The sequence below is a fragment of the Marmota marmota genome, unplaced genomic scaffold (assembly GCF_001458135.2).
Source record: "Marmota marmota marmota unplaced genomic scaffold, marMar, whole genome shotgun sequence".
Classification (NCBI taxonomy): Eukaryota; Metazoa; Chordata; class Mammalia; order Rodentia; family Sciuridae; genus Marmota; species Marmota marmota.
This window is the reverse complement of record NW_025999941.1, coordinates 4,250,803-4,268,195: the sequence shown is the minus strand read 5'-3', so window position 1 is coordinate 4,268,195 and position 17,393 is coordinate 4,250,803. Positions and strand designations below refer to the sequence as shown.

The window sequence follows — 17,393 nt, the reverse complement described above, 5'->3', positions numbered from 1 at the left end:
CCTATCACATCAGCTGTCACAGTATTAGAGCACCTGTGTTCAAGTCACCCTTACGTAGGAGTATCCAGCATGCCTACTCATTCACATAGGTGCTGTCTCTTCTCACAAGAAGGGCAAATAAAATATTTTGAGGGAACACTTTCAAATTACTGGGATTATAGTATAAATTATCCTATTTTATAAATTAAATCTCATTCTAGGTATTCTGAATTTAGGAAAACATAGTGCTGAACCTTACATGCAGCACATCTATAGTTTCAGACATCCCCTGGCATCACAGTATTGCCCTGGAGGTTAAGGGGTGACTACTATAGTATGAATGTTAACATTTTACTAAAAGAAATAGGGGAAAAATTCAACTTTATCAACCCTTTAAACTTAGCAATGACCAGGGAAAATTTTGTGGTGTTAATGGTCAGATTCTCACAGGGTCAGATATGTATGTCATGTCCTAAGCAGGAAGCACCATTTGCCTGCACACCTAGCTCCAGTGAACCACCTCTGAGCTGCCAGCTTGTCAGACATAATCACTAGAAGGAGTAAGGGGGGGATATTAGGGTTACGGATATACTGGCTCTAATATCATGGCATTCCATGTTCTAAGGTGCCCTCCCCAGAGCAGGCACCAAATGGGTGGCCTGTGTGACACAAATAGTATCAGAGTACTGCAAATACCTGTTTTAATCCTGCCAGGGAAACCAGAATTTGATCTTCTTTTTCCAAATTTTCTTGTAATATCACATCTTGAATATTTACTGAAAATAGAAGAATGACATTTTATGACTAATGCTTTGAGTATAATTTACATATTGCTACCTTGTAACTTTAGACAAGCCTGGGAGTTTTTCTGCCAACTTTCAGAGCAATTGTTCCCACCAGGGATGCTCTGCATACTGTAGGTGGGGAGCAGAGAGGACAGCACTAGGCCTGCATGCACAGCCTGGTATGGAGCCTTCTCTCCAGTGTTCCATCAATGTGCTCTGATAATGGCAGCTGTTATCTTTACTTCCTAAAAGTCCAGGGCATTTCTTGATGTACTACATGGCCAGCGGCCTGAAGCATTCATCCAGTCTCTAAGAGGAAACATTTTAGCTTTAGTTTCCTAGGCTGCTGGAGTTCCTTGGTATTACCTTTCTCACTAAAGAGGAGTTATCCCCAGGTGACTAAAATTAATACAATGTCTCTAAGGATTTATTAACCTCATTGCCATTTCATTTCAAAAATAAGAGGACAAACTCACGGCACTAGGGGCTGTGCTTAGGTGGCGATGCTTACAAAGTCAGCACGCCTTCAGCCAGCATCTTCACAGGAGCTGTTTCTTCATCCTCTAGGAGGTTCAGAGCCACATGAAGAGACTTTTTCCCAGACCTGACCTGAGGGACACATCCAGCCAGCTTCTGATCCTCAGAATCAGCATCACACCCAGTTACCCACACATGCAGTGGCCCTGGTGCTCCACACCCCTGAAGGATGCACACAGCCTTTTGACAGACTGTGGCTTAATGAGGTGGGATTCTTAGGGGAGCTCAGTGGGTTGAGTGAAAGCCCCCTCCTTCTGGGAATTCACAGGAGAATGTGGTGGGGGCTGGAAGGCACAATTAAAACTGTGTAATAAAGAGACCAATAAGGACACCAATTTGAAAATCGCTACACTAAGATTTACATTCATACTGCTTTTGTATTTCCTGTGGCCTTAAAAAACAGCCCCAGTTACAAAGTCTTACATGATATACTCTTATTCAACAATGCTGTCCCAGTCTCTACCTGAAACTCCTAGGTTCCATGCCTGTCCCTACAGCCACCATAGCTAATATATCACCCTTGCTTGCTCAGTGTCCAGAGGCAGAGCCAGCACACTTGTACTGAAGACTCTGCCTCCAAGTCTGTGCAGACTAGCCCCCTCTTATTGTTCAACTTTCTGCTTTGGCACTGTATCCTCAGAGCAAACCAAAGTTGACCCAAGTCCCAGTCTAGTTCTGCCACACCACCTATTTAGTCCTCTCTGGCATCATTGCCTGTAGGTGCTGCCTTCTCCCCCAAGAGGACAGAACTTCCAAGACATGCTTGCTCAGGGCAAGCACAAAATGATGCCTGAGGCATTACAGGTACACAATAAGAATTCACTGAATGGATGAGAGAATGAACACTCTTGGAACATACATTTCAAGACACTATTATTTGAAAATTATTATAAATTCTTAGAAGATTATTAGAACAGTCTTCTAAGTGAAGTAAGCCAGATTCAAGGGTTGAATGTTTTCCCTCATATTTAGGAGCCAGAGAGAAAAAAAAAATAAAAAACACTGGTGGGGATAACCTCATGAAAACAGGAGAGAGAGAGAGCTGTAGAGATAGGGGATCGAGGAAGGGGAGAAAAGAGGGAAAGGGGAGGAACTAGGGCAAAGGAAGTAGACCAAATTATGCTATGTGCATGCATGAATGTACCACAATGAACCACTTTTATAATGAGCCAAGGAAAAAATACATATAAATAAATAGAAGAAAGACTGGAAGAACAGAAGAAGGGGGGAGCAGGGGAAAGGAGAAGTAAAGGGAAAAGGAAAGTACCAGAGAATGAACTGGAACAAATCTTGTGCATATATGAATACGTCACAATGAATTCCACTATTACGTATAATTGTAATGCACTAATAGAAACATTAAAAAAAAACCACTGGCATTCTAAATATTTCCAAAAAATATTCCCAGTAAGGGGCAAAGCAAACTGATTCCATCAACATGCTTCCAGCCTGACAATTTACTAGAATCTTCAGTAAGAATGAATCTATAACATGCTGACAAGTCCTCTTACATACTCCAGAGAAAAGCAGCTTTTATTTATTGGGAAAACTTGACTGTAGTTCTTGGCTAATAGAAAGTCTTGCTCTACAACAAGAAAGCAAGTTGAATGAAATAATAGACATAATTAGAGAGCAAATGTTTTTGGTTTTCTTAAGAGCCTGTAACAAATTGTTCTCTCAATAAAAAACAAAACAATCCACAAGATATTAACAGCAACCAACTGCAAAAAATTGACAAGAACAGTTCTGCAGGCATTTTAGAAGATTGAAAAGGCTTTTGCTTTAATAGAGCCCCCAAATATGCAGGGACAGAGCTCTCCTTAGAGGCCAGCAAAGACCTTCTAGGCATTCAGAGGCCATTCCTTAAACACCAAAGAAACATGTGAGTCCATCCCAGAACCCTGGCACTATCGTGGCAGGGAGAAGAAAAAATGAACAGTGGGCACTGGCTTAGATGAAACGCCTAACTTGTAAAAGACTGAATTGTCTTCAACTGGCAAGTTTAAGCCCTTGGACTGCCACTGGTGAGAATGGAACTTTATGGCAAGATTTTGTACACCTGAGTTTACACAGATTTACAATCTCATTATAGAAGTATCTATGTGAGACCTTCTAAAATCTTATTGGTTACATTGCCTGACCATACTGGTCATATTGCCTGGGACTATGAATCAGGAGGTCCTAGCCAGCCTCTCTTGAATGCTCTGTTTTGCTGTGAACCTCCCACAAATCATATACTCAAGATTGGCAATAGTGACACTTACAGGGGTAGGTTGGGAAGATAAAATGATAGAAATCTTTTTGTCTTTCATAGCAGGTCTGAGTGCTCCTTGTTGTAAAGCTCTCTTGGAAAGAGCACAAGCAGCCAGGGAGCCTGGAGGCCTGAGGAGGTGGTAGAGTTGTCAGAAGGCTGGCCCAACTCCACCCTCCACTCCATTTGCACCAGTACAACTGATTTTAAAGGGCAGCACTGGGCACCTGTCCTTCAGCTGAGGTTGGTCATGTGACACAACTCTGGCCAATGAAATGTAGAGAAGTTCCTGGGTGGAGTTTCTGGGAAAGCTCCTCCTGGCGAATGACTCAGCTCAGGCCTTTTGGACTTTCACTTCCCCCCAACTTTGCCTGCCAGAAATGCTTGTAGGAGCTCCAAAAGTTGCCTTCCAAGCATTTGGTTGAAGATCACAGTTTGAGGAGGATCCTAGGGTAACTCATGGAGCTGCCATACCTGCATGGACTGCCAATCTCTGGGCTTCTTAATTACTTGAGGGGCAAACAAACAAAAACAAAGCAACCTGATTTATTTACTTTTTCAGGCTTATATTATTAGCAGCTGCATTAGTTTCCTAAGGCTCTGGAACAAAGTACCTCACACTGGGAGTCTTAAAACAACAGCAATGTATTCTCTTAGTTCTAGAGGGTAGAAGTGCAAGAGGGCCGTGGTCTCTCAGAAGATTCTAGGGAAGAATCATTCTGACTCTGTCCTAATGTGCAGCGTAGCTGGCCAGGATCCAATGCAGAATGGGTGCACCAGGGAGGGAGAAAGGTACAGGGCCTTAGTTTTATCAGTAGTGAAACATCACTCCCAAGTTCTTTAGACTTATTTTTTTTGATGAGGTTAAGGATCTCCCTTTAGGATCTTAGTGATAGCATGACCTGTCTTTCCCCCTGAAAACCCAAATATACATGAAGCCTTCATTTAGTTTCAAGCATGAACTCTTGTTTGAATCAAATAAGCTGTCTAGGCTTACTTTAAGAAATCCAGGTTATAGAAATCCAAATTAAAACAGTAGAGCCCCTTTATAGAGGCTGCTAATATTTTGAATACAAGAATTTTTATTTTGCTAAGAGTACTAACCATGTAAATCTTTTCCTTAGCCATTTCTACTATATATTAAGGTAGTATTTATGAACATTCTACTAACATAAAACCTCCTAGTAAACAAGTATTCAGTTTCAAGTAAGTTGAACCTGCATGTAAAAACAGAAGAGCACCATGATGTGTGTGTCAGCTCTTCATCACCATGACCAAAATACCTGACAAGAACAACTTAGAGGAGGAAAAGCTTATTTTGGCTCATGGTTTCAGTCTATAGTTGGTAGTCTCCCTTTGGGACTGAGGTGAGGCAGAACATTCTGGCAGAAGGGTATGTCTGAGGAAAGCTGCTCGCTCATGGCAGGCAGGAAGCAGAGAGGGGAGAGGGTGAGAGAGACAGGGCCAAGGACAAGATATAGTTCCTAAGGACATGTTCCCCTGGGACTGGCCTCCTCCAATTGTGCCCCATCTGCCTAAAGTTTCCATGACCTCCAATAGTTCATTCAAATTATTAATCCACTTAATGGATTAATCCACTAATGAGGTTAAAGCCCTCATGATCAATTTATTTCCTCAAAGCCCCACTTCTGGACATTTCTGCATTGGGATGAAGACTTCAACATATGAGTTCTTGGGAGACTTTCCAGATCTAAGCTGTAACAATGTCTTTTCATGCCTTAAAATATTAAAGGAGAAATGTGAAAATGTTAAAATTTCCAATGTAATGCGTAATTTTCCTCATGGCAAAAGGCAGAATATGTTATAATGTGGAGAAGAAAAATTACATTCTTCATTATCAGTAGATATTAAAGTATTATATCTTATAATTGTTGGGGCACTGAAACTAAGGGAAAAATGCCACATAACTAGCTACTTCTGTAGAAATTACAGAAATCTTATCACATAACAATCTATTTTTAATGAAATGTCAATACCATAAAAATAGATTTCTAACTCTAAGGGTTTTAGAAATTGCACACAAACTACTTCTTCAATTTCTTAAAAACTTTACTGTTTTCAATGCTAGAATAAACTTGTTTTCATCTAAATGTTTTAAGTGGCTGGTGTACATTTATTCAGGGGTAGTGGAAAGTGGACAAAAACAGAACTTAAATCCACCTATGATGGGGGTGAAACTGGGAAGATACTGAGCTTCCTCATGCCTGCCTAGTTACAAGTGCCCTCCTCACATGAGGGCTGTGAAGAATAAATGAGACAGCCCAGGTTGAATGCTGGCCCAGCACCTATCTGCTGCAGAAGCTTATAGTCCGGCTGCTTTCATTTCTACATGGCTACGTGCCTCACTGACTATCTCAACAACCCTCCAGATGAGAACCATCTCGTTTCAGAAAAGGGAGACAGACCTAGAAGTGCCAATTCTGTATCTTGAAGTCTCACAACAGAAAAATGATGGAGGTAGGGTTAGATTTCAGATCTTTCAAACTCTGAGCCCTATCACAATGGAACTGATGTTGGGACCAAAGATATGAAGAGGCAGAAGCTAGGATTTGGGCACTGACTCAACTGACCAAGATGTAGTGCCATTTTTTCAAAGTGAACTGACTTAAGTGAGGCCAGCCAGCAACAGGAAGTCGCCTACATGCAAAACAGACCACACGATCATTTTTACTAGAGACCCATTTTTCGAACACCGACAATGGCACCAAACATCTTGAACTTTGAAGACCCTGAACTGTGACCTGCGTATCACTAATCCTTTCAATAAGATTGAAGTAATAACTTTTACAGAGTTATTGTGGGGCTTAGATGAGATAATCAAATTGCCCTACTTGTAGCATGCTGCCTCACAATTATTATTATTGCTTGGAATGTTTTTTCCCTCCCTGTTATCTTAAATACCCAGATAACTAGATTCTGCTTTGTGAGGACATCTTCAGATACAAATTTAATTACTCTGACCTTTGACAGTCTATATATAACACTGCCCAGATTTTAAAGAGGAACCATACAGATTGTTACAAAATAGGTGGGGGAACAATGGAGGAAAGGTAGCACATAGTCAAGGTCACTGGTCACTGCTGGCTTTGACTGCACATTGGCAAAGGGATTTTTGTGCATTGAGTATATTCCACAGTTGTCCAGACTTTGGGAGAAACTGGGACTTGGAGAAGATGTAGGCATCCATTTCATCACAGAGTTCCAACACTTGGTATGTATACTGTGCATCCCTGTGAATGCCCTTCCCTTTTCTAGAAGGTCCTCCCATCCTCTGTATAACACTGCATCCTGCCTTTTTTTCAAAGTCCACCTCAAAATTCACCATGTCCAGGCACTGGTTCCTTATTATTAGTCTTCCCTCTGAAAGCACCCAGTTGTGGGGCTCTCCCTACTTCATCTCTCTCTCTCTCTCTCTCTCTCTCTCTCAGAATTTGATGATGGAAGTTTCTAGAAATTGCACCGTTCTACAAGGCAAATTCTAGGCTCATGTCTCCTGGTTCTGAAGAGCCCCAGCTCTCTTTGCCAGTTTGCTAAGATCACTGATGCTCTGGGGCGGACTGTGGTTTGCTCCATGTGAAGCTGTATGTCACCACAGGTATTTCTGAAAAGGTATATATTCTCTCCTGTTCTCTCTGAAGTCCTTCTTCCATACATACTGAACTCAAGTTTAGCTTAAACTCCCTCATCACTTTTCCCCCAATCTATTTGTCATCAAATAGAACATTGGTGGCATGAGCAATGTGAGCTATGGGCTTTTCTGCTAGCATGAAGGCCCATTCTCATTTTCTGATCAACAATGTAGGTGAGATGTTTCCCAGATCAAAATTAAGGGATATTAATATGGTTAAACAGACCCTGAGCTGACAAGTGGTAGGGGCAAGAGAGGGGAAATAACATTCACTGATGGTCTAATAGGAGTCAAATACTTCACATTCAGAAAGAGTCAGATACTTCACATTCAGAAATTTCTAAAAAAAAGTAAAAAGCAGATTGTGCAGAAAATACAATCAAGGATCCTATTTTGTGTCCTGCTGCTAGAATGGCTGAAGACCCTAATCTCAGCACTGAGAGAGGAACATTACTTGAGAAAATCCTGTGGTGAAACTAGGCAAATATATAAGATATGGCTGCCCCCTTAAAGTCAACCAAGGAAAGAGACTTCATATATCTTCTTAAAATCTATTTAGTTATTAAACCCAGTAAGATCACTACCCACCAGAGAAGTCTCTTCCTAACTAACTGGAAGGATAAAGACATCACTAAAATGGCTGGAGTCTCAGTGAGGACAGCCCCTGTTGGGGATGCTTCCTGAGTAGGAATGCTACCATGCCAAGGAGCCACAATGAGGCCCTGTGGTCACCATGCAAGACAGCTTGTAATAACCACTTCTGGAAGGTGGAGTGGGGGACAAAAAGGCTGATACACTCTGAATACAGGTAAGTTTAATGAATGAGTTGGATACTTTATTTTTTTTAAATGAAAGTATATGATATTTAGTTTGGGTCCTTTCTACGGGAAAGCATGTGGAAAAATGCCTCTGTCATTTTTCGAAAACAGTATATTGAGTGGAGGCATCCTGACCTAGGGAGGGATCTATCTGCAGGAGTATAGTTTGGCAAGTTTTTCTAAGTAGGTTTTAGGTTGGTACAAGGAAATTGTTGACCAACTGTTTTCATGTCTTATGGGGGGAAAACTTCAATTAGGATAGAACAAGTTCAGAGAGGTTGAAAATGAACTTATGACTTTCCAAGAATGGTAGGCTACATGCATTGGAATGCCAGAGGAGGCAGTGGGCCCTCTGCTTACAGAGTTTAGTTGCATATAAGCCTAAAGTGTGGGGTCATGAATATATTAACAAAGTTATGAATATGTTAACTGAACTGTGCCCAAATAATTTTAAGTTCTCTGGTTTCTTACTTCTCAACATCTACCATGAGCAGTAATATCAGGTGACCTGGGAGCCTATTAGAAATGTAGAAGTTCAGGCCCTACATCAGAACTAATGAATCAGGATAGCATGTTTAATGAGATCCTCAGGAGGAGTGTGTCTTTCTCTTCTAGAGTACTCTGCTACCCACAATTAAATGCAGTGTTTAGAATTCTTAAAATGATTATGAAAAGCTTTTATCAGAGTGTAATTGACAAAGAGCTGTCTGGTGATCATGTTTTCCTTCTCACTTTTTCAAATGTCATTTAGTTAATTGCCTTACTGAACATTTCCAAAAACATCCATTGAAAACTATAAGACTTAAAGTTCTGACAGAGGCAAATAAACCAATTTTCAAAACTGGCCTCCTCTCTTTTAGTAATTCTTGCATCAATATTATGACATGTACAAAATCAGTAAAGATGTGTGTAATAAAATAGGAGAGGATCTGAAATCCAATTACTGATTCAAGTGTGGCCTCAGCAGAAGCATCAGTGGGCTTGGGTTGGACTCTTCCTGCTAGCTAGATGGGTCAGTCATCTTTCCCTGGCCTTAGTTTCCTCATCTGTGAAATAAAGAGCAACTGATATGGCTTCTAGGATGTTCTAATGTCCTCTGAGCTGCAGTACTCCCAAGGAAAGCACGGGAAATTTAATTTCCTTTAATTAAATCACTGCATTTAATCCTTCTATTGTATGTATGGACCAACAATGAAAAAAGAAGCTGATGGAAACCAATGTCTAAATACCAAACAACTGAATGGAAACACCTCTATGTAGAGCAGGAGCAGGAGCAGGGAAGGGGGTGGTGTGGGCTTTGGAGCCCAGCAGGGTGAGCTGCTTATATATTCACTGTAAACAGTTGGTAGCTGGGCCCAGCTGCTCATGGATCAGACTTATATAGGCTGCTCACCCACGTGCAATTATGTGTGAAGTTCAGCAAATCTAAAAATAGCGTGAGCTCAGTGCAGAGGTTAATACTGTCAATGGCTTTCAACTCAACTGTCAGGATGACAAGAAGGGGAGTAACTATGGCAACGGAAAAATGAACACATTAAAAAAAGTATTCTGAAGTTGACAAGAAAAGTTTAGATTTAGTAAAACTCATATTTTTAATTCCTGTCTCTAATCTTTGGATTATTTCAATTATATAGAAATAATTTTATTAGAGTTTTGACAAAACAAATAACTCTTTCAGTTTTGGGTTCCAGAACCAAGAGGAAATACCATTAACCTGTCAACTGTATTGCCCCAACAGCCAGAAGGCCATTTGAACAAATGCCATCATGTAATTTTTCTGAGAGGCTTTTCTTTATATTTGTTCTGCTATCAGTTACAAAAACAGCCTTGAATAGTACTTGACATTTTAAGATATTTATTGCATGTCTGATAAAAACAAAGGATAAGGAATTCTCTTGAGATGAACAACTTAAGAGAAAATTAATTAATATTAGCAAAGGATCCCGAGAAATATCTCTGAGACAGTTCTCACAGCCAACTTGGTAGCCTAGCACAGCAGTCCTCAAGACAAAGTGCAGATGCATCATTAAGTTCTGATTAAGCTACTGCTCACACACCTAATATTAGAGCAACATATCTCAATTCCAGCATTTAAAAAAAATCATTTCCTAAGGAAATGTTCAGTTGGGTATTGAGAACTGTAGTACTGGTCCAAGCTCTTCAACTAACTAGTTGTGAGGCCTTGGATGGATCACTACTCAGCTCTATGGCCGAAGGACTCTCAGGTTCTTCCCTGTGAAGAGTCAGTTGGGGGAAAGAGTTGATTCCTGTGGAATATCCCCTATGGGCCATGTCCTGTGCTATGGTCTAAAAATATATTTGGGCAATAAACTAGCAAGACAGATATTCTTTTCTCAATTTCATGTATGAGGACATACTTGTAAGCAGGCTGAGCTAACTGACGGAGCCTGGAGTAACCCTAGATCTGACTGATCCCACATGAGGTTGTCTCTCCTCAGACACCATTCTACCATTTTTACTACTGCCTCCTGCATGCTTCAAATACTGAGTGCTGGTTACATGCACTTAAGCTGTCCAAAGATTTTCATGAACGTCTTACATTTCTCCTAAGCACAGAAGATTAGGTTCCAAGGAACGTCCTGTAAGCTTCCTTTCATCTAGTCAACTGCTGTTAACAGTTATTTTCATATCAAATATATTCTATTTGGCCACCTGCTTTTTTGACTTAATCTATCATGAACAGCTCCTTACGTTAATGATAAAAAAGTACTTTAATCTTTATAAAGATTGAATTACTTCGTTATATTCAATCCCTACTGATGGACATCTCAGTTGTTGAAATTAGTTTACCTGAGTCAATCTTTTTGTTTCCATCAAAGTTTTCTTTAGAATCAAAGTTGCCCACAACACAGAAGCATCCTTTAATAAATCACTACTTCATTTACAGATAAACTGAAATGCATATGTAGGTATCAAGATCAGGAATTCTTTCTAGCACCCCACAATGCCACTTTAAAAATGCAACCATGCTATTCATATGGGGGAAAAGATATTGTTAGCTATTTGAAGGGATTCAAACGTATGCACAAAAACAAACCTAGTTTTAAGGTTAATTGAAAATTTATAGCTGGTATGGCCTTCTCTTAAAGTGTTTCCCCTCACCAGGCAATAAGAACCTGCTCTTTTAGTGCTGAAAGACCAAAATCAGAGCAAAAGCTGCTTGAAAATTCTGAGCTAAAGTAAAGCTGCTTTAAAAGCTGCTGTGTACACCAAACAACAGGATTTTCTCGAGTTTCAGTAAATCTTTCTCCCAATCATTTCTTTGCTTTTCTACTTCAGTCAAAACCAAAATTAAGTAAAGCAAAGGTCACTCAAACAGCCAAAAAAGCAGAAAACACACACACTTTAACATTAAAATTACATTTAGCCCAAATGATGATATAAAATATATTATTTATATGTAAACTATCTCTTTAAAATTACCTCATTTTTAGGCATTTTAAAATGTGGTCCTACTAAAGAATATGAGACTTATATAAATGTAGCTTTGTATGAATTTTTAGAATGATCATTAAGCAATATATAAACAATTCAGAAGGGAGTGGAGTCACATGTGACAGAGGAATCACTTCTTGCTGAGATGAGAGATTCTTCTCTGTTAATCGTCCACTAGGTTATTCCTGTTTTCACCTCTTGGGCCCTCTATCCTTGAAGGAGTGGTTGATAGAGCTCAAATAAGGCTGAAGGTAGAATAGGGCCCAGCCAGCCACTTAGAGCAGCGCCTTTTCAAACCCGTAAGAGTACGTTTATTACTTGCTTAACACAAATATGGTTTAAAAGGTTACACCGAAATGATAACTATTTTTGTCACTTGCAATGAACTCATGACTTAATGGGCTTAGAGATTACTTGATGGAGTCTGACGACAGAGGGTTCACCCCTAGCAAAGATAGGTCAATTTCAGCATCCCACCACTATAAAAGGTCTTGCTGGATTCTATCTAGTTTCTCCTCAGAGGAGGGATGCATCTTGATTTCTTACAGTACCTGGAACTGCCATGAAATGAAATGCACAATGGCCTGCTCGTAAGAGTACATGTCTTATCTTCCTAATTTGTTGTCAAACTATAGATGCATTACACTAGAGAATGCATTACACTGGGAGAAGAAAAAAGGATGCCCACAGTGTACTGAGAAATCATAATAATGGGCATGACAAAAGTTTTTGCAAGCAGCAAGGAATTTTCAAAGCAGTATAAACACAATTCAGCAGAGACCATTTCTAATACAAAACACAGAACATTTAGAGAGCTAGAGCAGTGCCTGAAGACTTTCTAATGTGACATATATATGACTAACCCATAAACTGAACTTAAAACTTGGACATTTCTTGGAGTATAAGCGGACAGAAGGAAGAAAAGGTCTTATTGTTCTTATGGCAGGTGGTCAAAAAACCTGTCTTTAAAAAACCAAACAGCTGAGTCTTCAGAGGTACACACCTATAATCCTAGCCTACCCAGGAGGCTGAGGCAGGAGGATGGCAAATTCAAGGCCAGCCTGGATAATTTAGTGATACCCTGTTTCAAGATAAAAATAATAATGTCTGGGAATGTAGCTCAATGCTAGAATTGGCATGCCTGAAGCCCCAAGTTCAATTCTCAGTACCACAAAAATAACAAACAAAAAAAGGAGGCATCATCAAAACGATGTTATTGATTATAGCAGACAGACTACCATAGCAATACAGCTGATTGATTTTGAAACCTCAATATTTGACTTTGGTTTGAGATAGACAAAGTCAGTATAGTAGTTAAGAGTTGAAATCTAAAGATGTGAAAAAAAAAGGGTTGAAATCTACAGTCATATTGCTTGATATTGATTTTGATTTCATTTCAAAATCTTCATTTCACTTTAATCTTGTGACATTTCTTTACTTTTGGTGCTTCTGTATAATGTAGATAGTAGCAGTACTACTATGGGCTGTTATAAGGATTAAACGAAAAAATTCAATGTCAAGAACTTAATATAGTACCTAATACATAGTAATGCAAGTAGCTACTATTGTTACAACTGTCATTGTTCCCTTGGCCAACAGTTCACTCACCAAGATGAGTGTCCATCACCTTTGCACAGTATTTGCACATGGCATCCAGGTCATTCAACTGCCCTTGAAGGAAGGAAATCTGGGCTTCTAATTCTTCTTCCTAAAATGAAAGGAGTAGAGATATGGAAATTTAAAGACATTCAAATAAAATCTCCAAGGTTTTCTAAATGATCTGGACTATTTTAAAGAGACCCAATCTCCTTTCAAACATAAAACAAAATAAAAGAGCAAATGAAAACTCACCACTGCCATCACCAAATCAGAAACAGCAAAATGGAGATTTTAAAAAATCTAGGCCATCAATATGGATAACAATAATGCATCCATGAAATAATGAAAAATAAAAAAATCTAGGCTATCCCTAATTGATTCTAGTTCTGTGCCAAGTGCAAATGTTTACACATACAACTTGTGTAAAAAAAGTACACAAAATATCTTCAATAAATATTTAGCAACACACATTAAGAGGGTAACGTAGATTTCATTGAACCACAGTTCCTACACAGATGGTACAGAAACAGTCCATTTTTTTCCTCACACACATTTGGGAAACCAAGATTTCCATTTTATAAGATGAATCTCATAATTTTCTAGACAATGATAATCTTAAAAATTTGAAATTTCCCAAAGCACTTGAAAAGTTGCCCCAGAAGCCCATAAATAGCTGTTCTTGTTTCCTCTCTTGACACCACACAAGAGCATTTTATTTGTTGGTTTCTAGGAAGAAGTATTCTGGGGCAAGTAATTATCTAAGTGGTAAAGGACAGTTTAACTGTAACAAAAGAATAGTCTTTTTTTTTTTTAAGAAAAAATAACACATGCAAAAATTTTCCCAAGGAAATTTAGAAGATTATGGGAGTTTTTCTCAGAAACAGAGTATAATCCTCATCATTTGGGATATTCTAAGCTAAGTTAGCTAGAATACAAAGAAAGGATGTTGCCAGGGCTGGAACAGGCTAGAAAATTGATTTTCCAGTCTTGGATGCTTGTCCTTTCACATAAAAATCCTTTGTGTTGTTAATAAGAACGGAAGAAAAAATCCATGGCAGTGTATTTTTTTTAACTAATCTGATCTGTAGAATGATCTGTACATGGAAATTAATAGTTGAAAAGGTGACTTGTAGGTGTATTCCATTTTAACAATATACATATGCAGCACTGAAAAGTACTGTTTTCAACTGCTGCCTGAAGAATCAGCCCTCAGGAGTATGCGCTGAAATGCCTGACACAAAAAACAGACCTAACAGTAGCTTCAAAAAAAAAACTTGTGTGAACTGTCCACTGTAGGATTATGCAACAAAGCACTAACCATGTTTTTTTTATATATTCTACAAAGTGCAGCAGTCTCTCCTCCTGTCCTTAAATAAGGACAAATGCCACCAGAAGCAGATCAGCCAAAGGGGACTGTGGATGGGGTGGGTAGTACCACCCTCCTAACTCTTCAGCTGGGTCATACAGAGAAAATGTTTTTGTATAGGCTTGAATTTCCCTGTTCTATCAGGAACTATGAGAATTAGAAAAAGAAGGCTATGTCTACTGGTTAACTATGGTTGTACCTAACGGCAGAAAGTAACCATCAATTCCTTCCCTGAGTGTGGAGGCTCCATCATTGGGAGGTGGTATGAAGCTCCCTTCACACCCTTTCCCCCTTGAATGTGGGATTGGTCTCGTGACTTTGCTTGATCAAGAGACTGCAGAAGAAGTCAAACTGTGCCAATTTTGGGCAAGTTTAAGAGGACTGCTAACTTCTGCTTTTCCTAGAGAAGATAGCTACCATGCTGTAAAGAAGTTCAGAAGAGAATACAAAAGAGAAAAGGGATTACTTGGAGAGAAAGGGGCTACAAGAGAAGCACTAAGGCTCTAGACTGTGAATGAAGTTTTTTTGGGCCTTTTATGTCAACCCAGCTAAAGCCAGGCAGGTGAGTGCCGCAGTCAATATCACATGGAACAGATGATTGGCCTACCAGAACCTGGTCCAAATTCCTGACCAACAGGTCTATGAGAAACAAGGGTAGGGTTGTTTTTAGGTACTACATTTTGGAACAGCTTATTATGCAGAAATAGATAACCGAAACAGTGGTAGAATAGATTGGGACTAAATTGGGACATGGCATGAAGAAATTTAAGTTCTATTCCTGATCCTGCCATCAACGAGACATGTGATCTTCAGTAACCCTCTCCTTGCTGTGGCCAAAATTCAGTGCTCTGGAAGATGTGCAAATCAGAGGGGATTTGCTCCCAAGGATCTTACCAACTGGTAGTTGGAAAAATAAAGTTATATAAACTATTGGAGGGTGAGAGAGAGTCTATGAAGGTCTTACACTGAAATAAGAAATATCACTTTGGGAATCCTGATCCCAGTCTCTTGTCTTTCTACAGAATAAGTCATCTTTGTTTGTTACAGATACAAACTCAACTGGATGAGTCTAGAACTGTATGAAGGATAGGGTTTGGCAATCTTTTAAAACAGGGCCCAGATGCAACCTGAGTTTCTCCTTTTATCTGGTAAGTAGCAACTGGGTGCTGACAGCCCAGAGTGGAGAAGGGTCACTAAGAATGCAGTGCTTCCTGACTGAACTCTGTTTAATCTAGGTTTTTAGTTTAATTTGGTTTCACAAGTGTTTCTTTCAAGATAGAAAGCCCTTGGGAGCTGGAATTCCCAGGAGTCATTCCTACCTGAAGGGATCGATTCTGTTTTGTTGGCTTTCTTCTCAATAGTGGGGAGGAAAGAATTTCAGAGGACACATTTTAGAGGAGATGGGCCAAGCCTGCTGTGACAGGCACTGGCTAGCTAGAGGAAGTCTGTAGCTCCAGGGGCCTCTTCCTAAAAATACTTTGTTGCTTGAGCAGGAACACTATTGTAATAAAGACTGTGACAAGAACAGGGCCCTCTAAATTGGGCAATGCAGGATTTACACATGTGTATAGAAGTCCTGAGAGCAGAGCAGCCCATGGAACTTGGTGGGTGAAGATGTGGGGATATAGAAACATAAATTTCCAAGTTTCCATTTTTGCTTAGGTCTCTGGTGGCAGCAAACGAAGAGCATCTTGCACTCCTAAAAATCCAAATGACTCAAACATAGACAAAATATTTGGCTTGATATGAATATGGTAGAAAAAGAGGTCTTTTATTCATTTACATCTTCTTTTTCAAAGGAAAGTTTATGCAAAAAGCCTGATATTATATCTGAGAGAATACAGCTGCTCTGGTTGAAGCAGGTGGAGGACCCAGGAACCTCTTCTGGAAGTTTGGAATCCAGTGTTATCCCTCTAGGCGTTGCTTAATCTTAGAACATTACTCAATCCTTCCGCTAGCACTCAAACTTTATTAATAGAAATGGAACCACTTTGTAGGCAAAAGAGTGGCTTGTCATTTATTCTTGACTATATTATATGATTACAGATAAAAGAAAGAGCCAAGAATCACGCTTCTAAAATCTTGGGAAACAGGTTTATCTTTCTGTCTTAACTTCTTAGGCTCCACACTCCTTCCAACTAATACTTAGGACACTTTAGTAATTTGTTTCTGTTAAGCTGATCCTCTGTCATCAAAAATAAATGTCTGGCTAACTGCCTTGAGGTTTTATGAAATCAACTAGTTAATGTTGTACTAGTTTTACTTGCTTATGAGTAAACAAGAGACTTGAGAGATGTTTATTATATTCCTTCTGCACCCATGTTCTGCTTCTATCACAGGCAGGGGAGTGGTAGGGCATGAGGGAATTCTGAGTAGACACACTTGGCTCCAATCTTAATTTTTGCCAGTTATTAGCTGCATAATTTTGGCTAAATTCCTTAGTTTCTTGGTCCCTTCACTCCCATCTGGCAGGATTGGAAGGAAAGTGAAAGGAGAATACATTGTCTAGCACAGAGGAAGCACTCTATAAAATAATTCTGTAAAATTTTTTAAAGTTAGGTTAAACCAGTAAAATGACTAAGTACAAAGTTTTATGATTCGCTGTTGGAAAACATTGGTTTCTGGTTTGAAGCCTTTTACATTGTTTAGTCCAGAAGATCAATAAGGGCTTAAGAGCAAGTACTGTCTGGGTTCTGAATACTAGCAAATTAACATGTGAGGCAAGAAACTGACAGAGACTTAGGAAGTCGGGCCACAAGCAGACTGTGCTGTGCAACATCACCAACTTGGAAGCCCTGTATGAAAGGATCAGAGCATGAGGGCTCCTGTACCATAGAGAGAACAGCTGGCCCCCAGCCCTGCTATAGTGATTTTAATGGCCAGGCACTGGGTTTGCATGTTCTAATACATTTAATCCTCACAACAAACCTATGAGGTAGATTTTTTATCTCTT

At 39.5% G+C, this 17,393-nt stretch overlaps 1 protein-coding gene across 1 annotated transcript in view; it reads right to left on the bottom strand.

The window, feature by feature from the left end:
- Window positions 1-17,393, bottom strand: part of Tbc1d5 (TBC1 domain family member 5) — a 454,552-nt gene that overhangs the window by 14,439 nt on the left and 422,720 nt on the right. The window contains exons 21-22 of the mRNA XM_048801010.1: window positions 13,084-13,183; window positions 676-755 (exon numbers count right to left, since the gene is read on the bottom strand). Coding sequence (XP_048656967.1) covers window positions 676-755; window positions 13,084-13,183 — 180 coding nt within the window. The remainder of the gene's footprint in view (window positions 1-675; window positions 756-13,083; window positions 13,184-17,393) is intronic.